Source organism: Bombus vosnesenskii, unplaced genomic scaffold (assembly GCF_011952255.1).
Source record: "Bombus vosnesenskii isolate JDL3184/JDL3185 unplaced genomic scaffold, Bvos_JDL3184-5_v1.1 scf7180000013276, whole genome shotgun sequence".
In the NCBI taxonomy this organism is placed as follows: domain Eukaryota; kingdom Metazoa; phylum Arthropoda; class Insecta; order Hymenoptera; family Apidae; genus Bombus; species Bombus vosnesenskii.
Genome location: NW_022882934.1, coordinates 47,901 through 61,831, shown reverse-complemented (window position 1 = coordinate 61,831; position 13,931 = coordinate 47,901). Strand labels below are relative to the sequence as shown.

At 35.3% G+C, this 13,931-nt stretch overlaps 1 protein-coding gene and 1 pseudogene across 1 annotated transcript; both read left to right on the top strand.

The window, feature by feature from the left end:
* Positions 1-282: 282 nt before the first annotated feature.
* On the top strand, positions 283-7,079 carry LOC117231932 (venom protease-like). Its single transcript, XM_033490942.1, has 9 exons — positions 283-287; positions 2,987-3,110; positions 3,174-3,355; positions 4,650-4,732; positions 5,116-5,205; positions 5,580-5,882; positions 6,058-6,159; positions 6,232-6,377; positions 6,705-7,079. Exons 1-9 carry the CDS (start codon positions 283-285, stop codon positions 6,867-6,869), a joined length of 1,200 nt encoding a protein of 399 aa, XP_033346833.1. The 3' UTR covers positions 6,870-7,079.
* Positions 7,080-9,776: 2,697 nt separating this feature from the next.
* Positions 9,777-12,619, top strand: LOC117231963 (annotated as a pseudogene).
* Positions 12,620-13,931: the final 1,312 nt, after the last annotated feature.

Genomic DNA, 13,931 nt, shown 5'->3' with positions numbered 1-13,931 from the left:
TCAGTATTGCGCACATAAACCATATTTTATACAGATTTTATAAAACTATTTTATATATTTGTTTAGACTGTTAATCTAATGGCTGATATACAAGGAAAAAAATTTTTTTTATTTAGTTGTTTACATTCGCAATTTGTCCAATTTGGACATTTGGTAGAAGCAAGGAAGAAATGGCACAATGATGTAGTCTGGCGACGTTCATGAATATCAAGGAATCACTCTACATTCGCTCAGATATATCAGTCGGAGCTGAAAGGTATAACAAAGGTGTCTAACAAAGGTATGGGGTAATAGTATAGCTCTCCTTTAGAAGAAATAGTTGTAGCGGCACTCTACAGTAAACATTCCAACAGTTTCTGTCGCGTGTCTCGTGTCTCGTGTAACGTGTAAAGTTAATGGGAAAATTAAAAAGACAGAAATTCAATTTAGTTCGAAAGCTTCAGTGTTAAATACTTCTATGTTCCGTCTTTGGCTTAATTTGACTTTAACTAAGACCTAATAATTACATTAATCTTCGTAAATGCTTGAAAATGCTATATAACTGTATCAGCTTCTGTTAAAAACATTTTATAGTAAAATCTCTATAAATTTGTAATATTTTTTAGACAATTTGAATTCATTATATTATACATCATACATTCTAGTCATTTCTAATTAAGTTACTTTTGCGATGTTTAATTATATTTTATGTATATTCTTATAACTCTCTATGTTACGGCGCGTACGATGGTCCGTGCGCCGTCTGAAACTTTATACTATATACTGATCTACTACATACTATATACTATAAACTGAATCCTTTGACGTAATCTTAATAGCTTGAAGGAATCTCTAACCCTGTAAGTGTTTTCGGTTTATGGATGGTCCTTAGAACAATGCTTAGGTTTATTGCGCACTCTTACAAATAACGGAGAAAGCGGGTAGTTATTTTTCCAATAAACAATGTCACCCACGAGCCACGTTGGTAGGAGGCTTCCTCCTCCTATCTTCATTCATTAACGTTGGCTATAATCAATGGGCACCCTCACTTTCCTAACGAAAAGTGTGAACAACGAATCCGCGTTCTTCGTTCAGAAAGCACACCCACACTGAGATTTCCTCTCGTGGCGGCACACGAGAACGCAAATCTCACCACTCGAAACCAACTAGTGTCGGACGATGGCAGCGCAGTGGTTAGCGCCATAGAGTACAAACGTTCGGATCCCGGGTTCAAATCCCGGCGCCTCGTACTTTTCCAAAGTCCGAATTTTCTTCCACGACATCTAAATAAGAAGAAAATACAGCAGTACTTCACCCCCGGCAAGCGACATCTACAGCCAGCAGCCTACAATTATCACGGATATATGAAGGAAGACGGAGAAAAAGAAGAAAAAAAGTGTGTTTCGTCCAGAGCCTGCTAGTGGACTCATCAGTAAGGCTTACCTAGCAGGTTCATGCCTTAGACACAATGGAAGGAGGGAAGAAGGTTTATTTGTATACATGGCAGGAACATTGCAAACGGATTCCTCCCTCCCACACCATCGCCAACGGCGGGACACTGTATCCAAGGCCGGTGGGATCTGCTACCCTCTCCTGCGACGTTTCCCAGTGGAGCGGCCTCCCACCCGGATCAGGAGGGGATGTTTAATACTGACTCACGTGTAAAGATTGTCACACGTCTCTTAACCTAAATCGGCTAGTAAGGTTCGCGGACACCCAGTGTGTCGTCATACACAGCCGGTGAAACGGCGAGTACCTTACTAGTATCTTATCTTACTTGCAGCTATACCCTGTAAAGTTCAGTATTAGCGGACCCCCTTATGTCTAAAGGTTTACCGCCTGTCCCTTTCAAGGTTTTTTGGAAGCGATTTTCATCAGCTTCATTGTTTGATTCGTCGCACTTGCGCCAAAGGCCGCCCATGGGTAGTCCTCCATCGCGAAACTCCTCCTTTTTCTTTGTCAGTCCATCTTGCCCGTATGACTCAAGCAGAGGGGGGATGGATGAAGTAGAGTAGTCAAATAAAGGAAATGGAGAAGAGAGAAGTAGTGTTTCGTCCGAGATCTGCTAGTTGGGACTCTTCAGTAAGGCTTACCTAGCAGACCTTTACCTTAGACACTGGGATAGAAAAACTTGTGTTGGAAGTTATATTTATTGAAACAAACAGTGTCAATGTGACCACTAGTGAGAAAGCATTAATATCGCCTAGCCCTATGTTGATATCGATGGCCCTCTGGTGACAAGTGTAAGTCGTGTATTCTACGAACGTGTAATTTAAACTAAACCATTGTGATGAGTTATAAACAGATTGTACATTTATAGTAAATATAGAGTGTAGAAATACACAGATTGCATCGAATATAATGTGCAAAGATATTGGAAATAAGGTTTTTTTTTATATTGTTAAGGATTAACGTAATAAATGAGTTATGATACTTAATTGTATTGAATGAAAGAAAGTTTTATTCAAGTTCAATTTCCATAATTGTATTTCTGTAATAGTGTTAAATAAAGCTACGAATTTATATAAACATCCACGGTCTAATCATAATAGAGAATCTGATATAAACAAAATTAGAAGAGTATGAAACAGAATATCGGCAGTTAGTGAATTCCTGTTTACATATCGTTAACGCCATACATGTTTCAAAGGAAAAAACAAAAGAAAGAAATGCACACTGTAATGTTTCTGGCCTGATGTTTTCTTCCTTTTTCCATATTTTTCACGTACGCAGCATCGTGATGAATCGAACTGTTGAATCTCGGTGACAAATAACAGGAATTACGTGCTGGATGCTAGAGGACCTCTATTTGCAGTTTAATTGCTCGCGTTAGAATTTCATGGTTCGTACATCCTATACATCCAATAAATTTTGGAATATTATATATTGAGGAGCTACATTGAAGATTATTGTAACGTAAAATTGACACTTGGATTGTAAGAGAAAAGAAGGCTGAGTCGTAACCCAACTATTAATTTTCTTTTATCGAACTTTATTATAAATTTAGCACTTACAAGAACAGAACCGGAGAGAAAGGGGCTGCACAAGAACAGAAACTAGAACAAGAACTGCCCGAGCTGGCTGAAGTCTCGGTTTATATGCCTTTTGGTTTGAGGATGCTGAGGGGCTTGGTGTAGGTTATGATGTGGAAAAGTGTTCGAACGTCGGAGCTCGATGTCTTATCTCCGTTGTAGGTTGAGATGCGATTGATGTCACATTATCATGGTCATGTGATTGGAATAAAAGGACCTGAATTTTGTGATATTCTTATCCAGTTGGATAATATAACTGGGTATCTTCACAGTAAGATAGAATATCGTGGTTTATACGATCTTAACATTGTTCCTTTGAGTGATTATGGAACGGTAACTATTAAGTTAGACAACGACACAGGCATTTCCTCTGACGTAAAAAATCTGATAATGGTAAATCATAACTTAGAATATTCTGATTAGTAGCGTCCTAAGATATTTGCTCGATTCCGCGAACGTGGCAACGAAGGGAATTCCATTCGTAGGAAAATACGGAGCATCCGTGGCTAGAATATGGCAAAGAAGAGATTGATTCCCGAAAAAAGAGTAACGATGTGTCAGTCTCTCTCTCGAGTGCGTATATATTATATACAGAGAGGTACGACATACTGTTAACGTATGATAGCGCGAGCGTGAAGTATCACTGTTGGAGCATTGCGAAATTTTCGTAAAAATGGGCATCGTTGAGTGGCATCTCTTAGTTAACCATCAAGCGTACAAGTAGAAGATTCTTAAGATTTACGTGATTGATTTCTGATAATTCGGTGCCTACAAATCAATGACTTTTAAGATGAATTATAGTTGCACACGCAAACACGAGCAGTTTTCACCGCAAAGGTTACTTTTATGTAATGTTGTACGCGCGAAAGTATTCATTTCTGTTACCACGCTATTGCTGTTTTGTAAATTTTAGTAGCACAACTATCGGTAATGTGCGATAAAACATGCTATATAATAGATAATTGTAAGTGAAATGACAAGGCTGTGGTATAAATAGGTACTTCGACGAAAGTTGGTACAAGTATATCTACGATTCTCAGGAGTAAGTAGTGAGGTAAGTAGGAACGAAATATACAATAAGAATTGAATTTATATAGAGTATTTTGTTATAAATCTTCCTATGTACCTATAGAAACGTGTTTAATATTTACGAGTATCCAGATTTTTCTATTAAAAGTTATCTGAAATTAATGATTTTCCTGATTTGTACCTTTCTCCTAAGTTTCTTGTAGTGGTCTTACTAACTCAACAGAAATCAACGTTAATTTTACAAAAAGAGCTATGGAGCTTTTTAGCGATTTGCACAAATGAAAATTTTGAAGCTTGTCACTGCGACGAGTTTGATCGTTCTAGTGTTATACTAAACAATTTTCAAACATGAAATTACACAGAAACGTATGTCGATGATATTTGTCATTCCTACGATCTATTTCACATGATCGTGCTACCTGTCTAATGCAAATTCAATTTATAATACGAACTCGGTTTCCTTTATTGTTGTCAGTCTTTCTAAATCGCCACAGTTTTTCGCTCTTTGTTGCAAAACATTGAATGATAGTGTGAACCAAGTTTCTTTTATTAGATTCATTCATTGTTATCAGTCCTGCGTCTTTTCGATTCGTCACTTTTTTATTTTAGGACGATGACTGGCTTCAATATACTGTTCGCATGTTTGGCGTTAATTGTCCTGCATCCATCGGTTCAAGCGGGGCGCACTAAAGGTTTGCACTTTAAGTTGTCTTTTTCCATACTGCAGATTGCAGTACGATCTCGTCACACAGCCTTTATCAGTGAAAAAAGCGAAGTCACGCGTGACCACATAAAATTGAATGGAACACGTTTGATTTTTTATTTTCGAGATGGTCACGAAGTTAATGGTCACGAAGTTACTGGGAAAATTCCACTTAAGTATTCGCCTCTTCACCGGTTTTGTTTCTGAAAAATGCTTCGTTAACTTCGCGAATATTCCAACGACTCGCTTCACGTAGAAAACAAACGTGATAACCAGGATAATCGTGAAACAACCAGCGAGGACGAATTAATTCATCACTCTACTGTCAATTCTCTAAATATAATAACTTCTTTCACTATAAATGTTTTATAGCAACCTCGAATGTGCCCTTGCGTCCACCACACTGTGGTTTTAGCAACGTTACGCATACCAGGGTGGTTGGCGGTAAACCAGCTAAACTTGGTACGTTTTATGTCTTTCTTTTCGATTAATCTTTCCGTTTAATTAGAAGCGATTTACTATGAAGCATGAACTTGAAAGGCACTAACCAGCATATCAAAGTACAGTATGGACAGAGATCGAAAATTGTTAGGGGAGAAATTATATGTTTGAACTTATGAGTTCCGTATAATTCAAGTAGAAATTTTATGGAATTATCTAATACTTGTTATTACATTGAAGTCAAAATTTAATTTCTCTTTTAATCAAATCTTTATTTGAGAGTATTTGTACGTATCGTCCTTTGCATGATCGAATATCGAATACATAATAATAGCGTTTAACTCATTACGCGAGAGGAAATTATGCATGTTCACAACTATACTATTGCATTTCAGGTGCTTGGCCATGGATCGCTGCATTAGGTTATATTGATTGCAATGATCCAGATGGAGAACCGTTTTGGGGCTGCGGAGGTTCCCTGATATCGGCTAGGCATGTTTTGACTGCAGCACATTGCGTAGAAATTTTTGGATTGTACGTGGTTCGTATCGGGGACTTAGATCTAGGACGAGATGATGATGGAGCGCATCCTGTTCAAATAGAAATCGAATATGTACTAGAACATCCTAATTATACTAACGGTACACACCATGATGATATTGCTATTCTTAAACTGAAGAAAGATGTTCCATTTTCGGGTAAGTCTTCAAATATTATTGAGTTTCTAATATCTATGCTACTGGGTATTACTGAAGTATCATTTCGTTAAATTTCTTACTGTATATGTATATTGTATTATAAAACGTGTAGAATTCTGCCTTATACATCTCGTCCCTCGTTTTCTTCACTATGATTTATTTCTTTACTTTTCAGAATACATACGTCCTATTTGTCTCCCCATAGACCAGCCCTTACGAAATAACAACTTCGAGGGTTTCCATCCTTTCGTTGCTGGATGGGGAGCGGTAGGATATGGTAAGTAATACTAATTTCATAACAAAATGAAATTTGTTCCAGTTCTAAATGTCCCTCTCATTTTCTTCGTAGGTGGAAATTTGAGTGACGCATTACTGGAAGTACAAGTGCCAGTGATTAGCAACACCGAATGCAAGAAAGGTTATTGGCCAATTGACAAGCAGCGTATCACCACAAAAGTAATATGCGCCGGCGAGAAAGAAAAGGATGCTTGTCAAGTAATTAAATAACAGATTTACCATAAATTATACAGTATCTGATGATAACTCAATTCGAATCAATGTCAAATCGAGTTCTTAAATATTGGAAATATTATTAAAGTTAACTTAAGACTTTTGTCCACTTCTCACACATCATTATTATATTTAATATAATTTCTTTCTAATCTTAGTTTTTCTTAAAATACATATAACATATACATTAAAAATTGGAATATATCAATACATAAATTAATAATAGATTGTTGCTGCATATAAGTATAATTTCAATATAATTCGATAGAAATATTTCAGTAATCTTGATTAAAAATTTAACGATCGTTTCAGGGTGACAGCGGCGGACCACTGATAATACCACAGCAATTCACCTACTATCAAATAGGTATTTTGTCCAGTGGTCACAGGTGTGGCATTGCTAGATTTCCCGCCGTTTACACTAGGGTCACGTCGTACTTTGACGACTTCATTCTGCCAGTGTTGCAAAATTATTAGTGTTTCATAAATATAATTTTTCGTGTACGAGAAGCAAAGCTGGAATTTATAATTGTGGTGATAAGAGCCAGCTCAGACTTATCGTTTTGTATGGCACGGATTATAGCCTTAATATGCATGAAATGTCACTTTGAAGCGACACTAATTTTTTAGACACGCTAAAAATGCACGACATAGAGATATAAAAATGATAAACGAACATTAATTAAATTACTATTTCCGCTTCTTCTTTTTTGATGGTAATAATAAATCAACTTTCGCAAAGCTTTTATAAATCTTATTTCTGATGTATCAAGAGCATATTCCACATAGAACGTTTACTCTTTGTATGTATATGCAAAATTTCGGACTACTCTGAAACATTTCATAAGATAGAGAGCTTCTAGAAGTTCCAGAAACAAAGATAAACCTCGCGTCTTTCAAAACTATTGTTTTCCGTTGAAAATTTTCTGTCTATTCCTGAAATTACGTGAATCCTCGAAATTTTACTTATTCTTTTATCACTTCCTAATTAAATACACTCTTTCTGCATGTTTAGCTGTATGTAACAGAAATTTCCATTCAGCCAGAGGTATACTTATACATTACAGATATTTACAAAACACTTTAATTCCCAATCTATTATGATGCATAAAAAAATTTATAATGTTAAATCTATTCGTATTTTATTGCGTGTAAGTATAGATATAGTGATGTACATTATCTTTGAACGTACATTACCATTACTCCGTTGAATGCTTCAATATTGCGCAAATTTACCGTACTTTATACAGACTTTGTAAAAGTACTTTGTATGATTCTTCAGATTATTAATCAAAATGCTGGTGCATAAAGAAGTGGTACAATGATGTGTAGTCTAGTGTCATTTGTGAATATCAAGGAGTCTCCCTTACATTTGCTCAAGTATATATCTTTGACTATACTCTATTGAAAATGTATAATTATTAGAGTATGAATAATTAATTTTTAATTCTATCAGAATTTTAATGAGATTGTACCTTGGGAAAAAAGAATTAATACCTTGATATCATATATACAATAAATTTTGGAATATTATACAATGAAGAGTCAAATTATCATGGTCATGTGATTGGAATAAAAGGACCTCAATTTGATGATATTCTTAGGAAGTTAGATAATATAACTAGGTATATGATATTCACAATAAGATAGAATACTATGGTTTACATGATCTTAGTATTGTTCATTTAAATGATCATGGAATAGCAACTGTTAAGTTAGACAGCATAATAGATTTTACAAACTATGTTAACAGCTCTGATTACAAATCTGTGGTTACCTCCCCAAGATTACACATTTTCTCCAATTCTGGTATGTTGCTTCATCGTACGAGCTATTAAGTCTATTTAAATTATTAGTAACAGATTCCTTTTTCTGCAACTCAAAACAAAAATTCTGAATCTCATATGGATGAATGATGTTAATAATTTGTGTCTCTTTTCAGATTAAACAATTTTCCGGATTTATTCATAATTTCGAAGAATATGCTGGTATTCAAAGAATGAGGAAAAGAATGGACCAGTATAGGAAATCTCTTTTTCATTGTAGGTGACATATACTTCATTCATTGCATGGTTCAACGTATTTTTGAACACATGTAACTGGGAAAATTCTTGTGTGATTTAAAAAAAGGAGGAGAATTGATACCTTCGAATGACATTAGAAATATTTCAATATAAGCACCATTGTCGAAGAATTACAAGATTTTCGTAAAAGTGAGCATAAAAAAGTTTAAAAACATCTCTCATCGTGACAGGTATCTCTCAATTAGCCGTCAAGTGTGTAAGTAAAAGGGTCGTAAGATTGATCGAATTTGGTTTTTGATAATTCTGTGACTACAGATCAATCATTTTTAAGATCAATTAAAGTTGCACTTGTCACACAGGTAAACAGTTTTTATCGTAGAAGTAACTTTTATGTGATGTGTTACGTGCAAAAGTGTTTATTTCTGTTACCATGTTATTGGTATTTTACAGATTTTAGTACTAGAACTATCAACATGTAATGTTGTGCTATATAATATGTGTTACACTGACTGAATGTGCTATATAATACATAATTGTAAGAGAAACGACAAAATGATGGTATAAATAGGTACTTAAAGAGAAGTTGGTACAATTGTATCTTAGTTTTCCAAGAATGATGAGGTAAGTAGGAATAGAAATAATAAGATTTGAAATAATGATCTATTCCGCGTGCTTGTGCTCCTTTTCTAATGCAAATTCAATCTACACGAACCAAGTTTCCTTTATTGTTATTAGTTCCGCGTCTTTCTAATTCGCCACAGTTTTTAGCTCTTTGTTTCAAAACATTGTGTAGTATAAATAGATAGTTCGACGGGAGTTCTTACAAGTGTATCATCGTTTTCCAAGTGTGGTGAGGTAAAAGTAGGAACCGATATACAATAAGAATTGAATTTATACAGAGAATATTGTTATAAATCTTCCTATGTACGTATAGAAACGTGTTTTAATACTTACAAGTATCCAGATTTTTCTATTAAAAGTTATCTGAAATTAATGATTTTCCTGATTTGTACCTTTCTCCTAAGTTCCTTGTAGTCGTTTTACTAACTCAACAGAAATCAACGTTAATTTTACAAAAAGAGCTATGGTGCTTTTTAGCGATTTGCACAAATGAAAATTTTGAAGCTTGTCACTGCGACGAGTTTGATCGTTCTAGTGTTATACTAAACAATTTTCAAACATGAAATTACACAGAAACGTATGTCGATGATATTTGTCATTCCTACGATCTATTTCACATGATCGTGCTTCTTTTCTAACGCAAATTCAATTTATAATACGAACTCGGTTTCCTTTATTGTTGTCAGTCTTTCTAAATCGCCACAGTTTTTCGCTCTTTGTTGCAAAACGTTGAATCATAGTGTGAACCAAGTTTCTTTTATTAGATTCATTCATCGTTATCAGTCCTGCGTCTTTTCAATTCGTCACTTTTTTATTTCAGACAAATGACGGATCGCAAAGTGTTGTTTGCATGTTTGGTGTTAATTACTCTCCTGCATCCATTAGTTCACATGGTGTCTGGCGAAGGTTTGCACTTTAAGTTGTCTTTTTCCATACACTTCAGATTCTAATACGACCTCGTCACGGAACCTTCGAGCTATTTCGAAATTTTACGCGTTTGTTAATTAGCACCGAAAAGAAAGAAGCTACGCAATACCACATAAAATACAAACGATTTTTATAATTTTTTATTTTCGAGATGGCGACGAAGTTAGTGGCAAAACTGAACTTGATTATTCACGTCTACTTCCCCGGTTTAGTTTCCAGAAAAAGATTCGTTAACTTCGCGAATATTCCAACGACCCGTTTTACGTACAAAATGAACGTGATAAACATTGCATCACGTCAATGAAAACTATTGGCGTAATGCCTAAGATAAAGGTGCAAAGATATTCTCGGAATTTCCAATGACAACTTTATAGATTTCTAGTTTAATGCCAGTACTGCACTTGAATCACTTTTACCTAACTGTGTTACATACTGTCGCTGAGAATTTTCCTAATTGCATAAAATGATTCACTAAAAATTGTCCTGAATTCCTAAGAATTTATTTACCGCAAAACTGAGAAAGTGTTTATTTAAAAAATGAGGTTGAAGGTAGTCCTTTTCTTTCAAGTATGGCTAACACAATATCTAATCAATTAAAACTTTATATTTTCACGTCGAAAGTTGTCTGTTGGGCAATCCGGTAGACTTGATCGGCTTTTTATTTCGAAAGTTGAGTAATCGATGTCGCGTTCTTACGTATCTTCGAACTGTATAAATGTATATACAATAAATAACAATTTTAAAATTGTTTGATCTAGAATGTACAACACCGAACAATCAAACAGGCAACTGTCTCAACATTAAAACATGTAACCCTCTGCAAGAAATACTGCAGACACAGGGTCATACAGCTACCGATTTTTTGAGGCAATCACTATGCAGATATGAGGGCCATGATCCGATCATTTGTTGTCCAAACGATCCAAACAAGGAGAAGAGAGGGATTTTAATAGAAACTGTGTATAAGTACGTGACCTTGCGACCACCATATTGTGGTTTCAGCAACGGCGAGCATCCCAGGGTGGTTGGTGGTAAACCAGCTAAGCTTGGTACGTTTTATCTGTTCCTTTCCGATTAATAATAAGCGATTTACTACGAAGAATGAACTTTAAAGGTACTTACGCGAGAGAAAATGATGTATGTTCACAACTATGTCCATTGCGTTTTAGGTGCTTGGCCGTGGATCGCTGCATTAGCTTTTCGTAATCTCCAAAACCCAGATATACTGAACCAGAATGGAAATGCGGAGGTTCCTTGATATCGGCTAGGCATGTTTTGACCGCAGCACATTGTGCAATACGCAGTGACTTGTACGTGGTTCGTATCGGAGACTTAAACCTAAACGAGAATGACGACGGAACGCATCCTATTCAAATGGGATTCGAATCTAAACTAATACACCCTGATTATACTCCCAATATACACAATCATGATATTGCCATTCTTAGATTGGTGGAGGAGGTGCCATTTTCGAGTAAGTCCTCAAATATTGTTGAGTATATGCTATTGAGTATTAATGGAGAATCGTTTCCTAAAATTTCTTACCGTACACACATATTGTATCATAAAACATGTACTTATACTTAAACTTTCTTATACTTTTCGTCATTCATTTCCTTCACTTTCATTTGTTTTCTTATTTTTCAGAGTACATACATCCCATTTGTCTCCCCATTGAGGAGTCCCTACGAAATAAAAACTTCGTGGGCTATAACCCCCTTGTTGCTGGATGGGGAGCATTAAGATATAGTAAGTGATAACAATTTTACAATAAAATTACACAGTTCCAGTCTTAAATGTCTTTCTCATTTTCTTCGTAGGAGGACCACGAAGTGATGTATTAATGGAAGTATAAGTGCCAGTGGTTAGCAACGCCGAATGTAAGACAGCTTATTCCAAATTTCCTAATGCACCTATCACTGATGGTGTAATATGCGCCGGGTATGCTCAGGGTGGAAAGGATGCTTGTACGGTAATTAAGTAACAGATTAACAACAAATTATACGGTGTCTGAAGACGCATTAATTCGAATCAACATCAAATCGACGTCTTAAACTTTAAAAATAATGGATAAACACAATTTAATAGTTTAGTTTAATATTTAATAGTTATTTAATAGTTAAATAGTTATGGTATTTAATCTAATTTCCTTCTAATCTTAGTTATAGCATAATTATTTCAATATAATTCGATTGATATATTTCAGTATCTTTGATTAAAAATTTAACGATCATTTAAGGGTGACAGCGGCGGACCACTGATGATACGACAGCAATTAACCTTCTATCTAATAGGTGCTGTGTCTTATGGTCATGCGTGTGCTGTAGCTGGATATCCTGGTGTTTACACTAGGATCACTTCGTACCTCGACAACTTCATTCTCCCAACGTTGCAATAATACGATTATTACTGTTCCATAAATGTCATTTTTCGTGTACGAAAGGTAAAGTTGGATTTTCTTATTGTGGAGATAAGAGACAGCTCAAATTTATATTGTTTTTTACGTCAAGAATTATAGTCTTAAAATGCATGAAATGTAACATCGAAACTACACTAATTTTTTACGTACGTTATACTTGTACCACTTAGATACGTAAAGATTATAAACGATCGTTAAATAAATTTCCATTAATCATATTTATACTAATTTTGATAATAATAAACCAACTCTCTGAAGGTTTCTATAAATTTTCTTTCTGATGTATCAAGAGCCTGATTAAATATTCCATTTAAAACGTATACTTCTTGTATGTAAATACAAAATTTTCCGGCTAATCTAAAACGCTTCATAAGATAGAGAGCTTCTAGAGGTTGGGACACAGAAAGTTCATAAAATACAAGATAAATCTCGAGTCTTCCAAAACTATTTTTTATTCGCTAAAAATGTCCTGTATGCACATGCAATCACGTGCAACATCGAAACTTCACTTATTTTTTATCACTTTCCAATTCAATACACTGTTTCTGCATTTTTGACTATATGTGTAATATCAAAAAAAAAGGGGGGGGGGTATACGCTTGGTCTATCATATATTTAAGTTTGAGTTTTCTCGGGATAGTATAAGTTGTAAATTTAAGATATAGACTAAGAATCGTAAGAGTGCTGGGGAAAAGAGAAAGAGAGAGAGAGAGAGAGAGAATGTGTGTGTGTAAGTAAGAGGGTATGCCTTGGTGACGTCAAAGCCAAATGAGTAATGGAGTGTTGAGGCTCAGTATTTTTTGACCTGGGAAGATAGACGTTGTAAGCCGAGTGTTAGACGTAGGAAAATATTTTTTTTTTTATTATTATTTATTAAAATTACAATGAATTCTCGCGTTGAGAATTTTCAGTAATTTTTCTGGCGTGGCGCAGTAACATGGCTAATTATTTATAATAAGTTAATACTTGTTATAGATAAGTATAATTTGTAGTTAGTTTTTGGGTATTGCTTGTTAAAATAAAACTAAACTTCACTTCAAATAGAGCATCCTTTCTTGTCCTTACTCTAGACTATTTAGATACTACATATGTATAGCGGTCCTTAGGCTAGCTGGAAATATTCGGTACGAATGTATCGACATCTGGCAATCATCTTGTCCGCAGGTATAGGGTCTTTATGTCGTGCGTCACGCGACGTAAACTGTTGGGAAGTTTACTGTCAAGTGCCGCCACAGTACCCCCTTACAAGTGATAACGTTTTATACATTTTTTGATAGATCTTACGTGCTACTTATTTAAAACCTGCCTGGAAATAATCAGGAAAGCGAATTCTCCTGCCCGAGCGCGTGGTATACCGACTTCTTGAGTCGTCTTCGCGTTGCTGTGCCCGCTCGGTGTTTTGCGTAGTTGTGGTTTTAACCGGTATAAATATGTCGTGGGTTCCTGCGCTAGTTTCTAATTGTTGTTGTTCGATGTCGTCAGATACAGTAAAAGCGGGTTTCAACCGATCTAGGGAGACTATTACATTTTTATTATTTATTTTGATGG

What these genes read in the sequence shown, in the direction of transcription:
- LOC117231932 (XM_033490942.1), top strand. An exon ending in GAAAGATGTTCCATTTTCGG is followed by an intron (nt 5,883 to 6,057) that starts GTAAGTCTTCAA and finishes TTTACTTTTCAG; the next exon opens with AATACATACGTCCTATTTGT. An exon ending in AAGAAAAGGATGCTTGTCAA is followed by an intron (nt 6,378 to 6,704) that starts GTAATTAAATAA and finishes CGATCGTTTCAG; the next exon opens with GGTGACAGCGGCGGACCACT.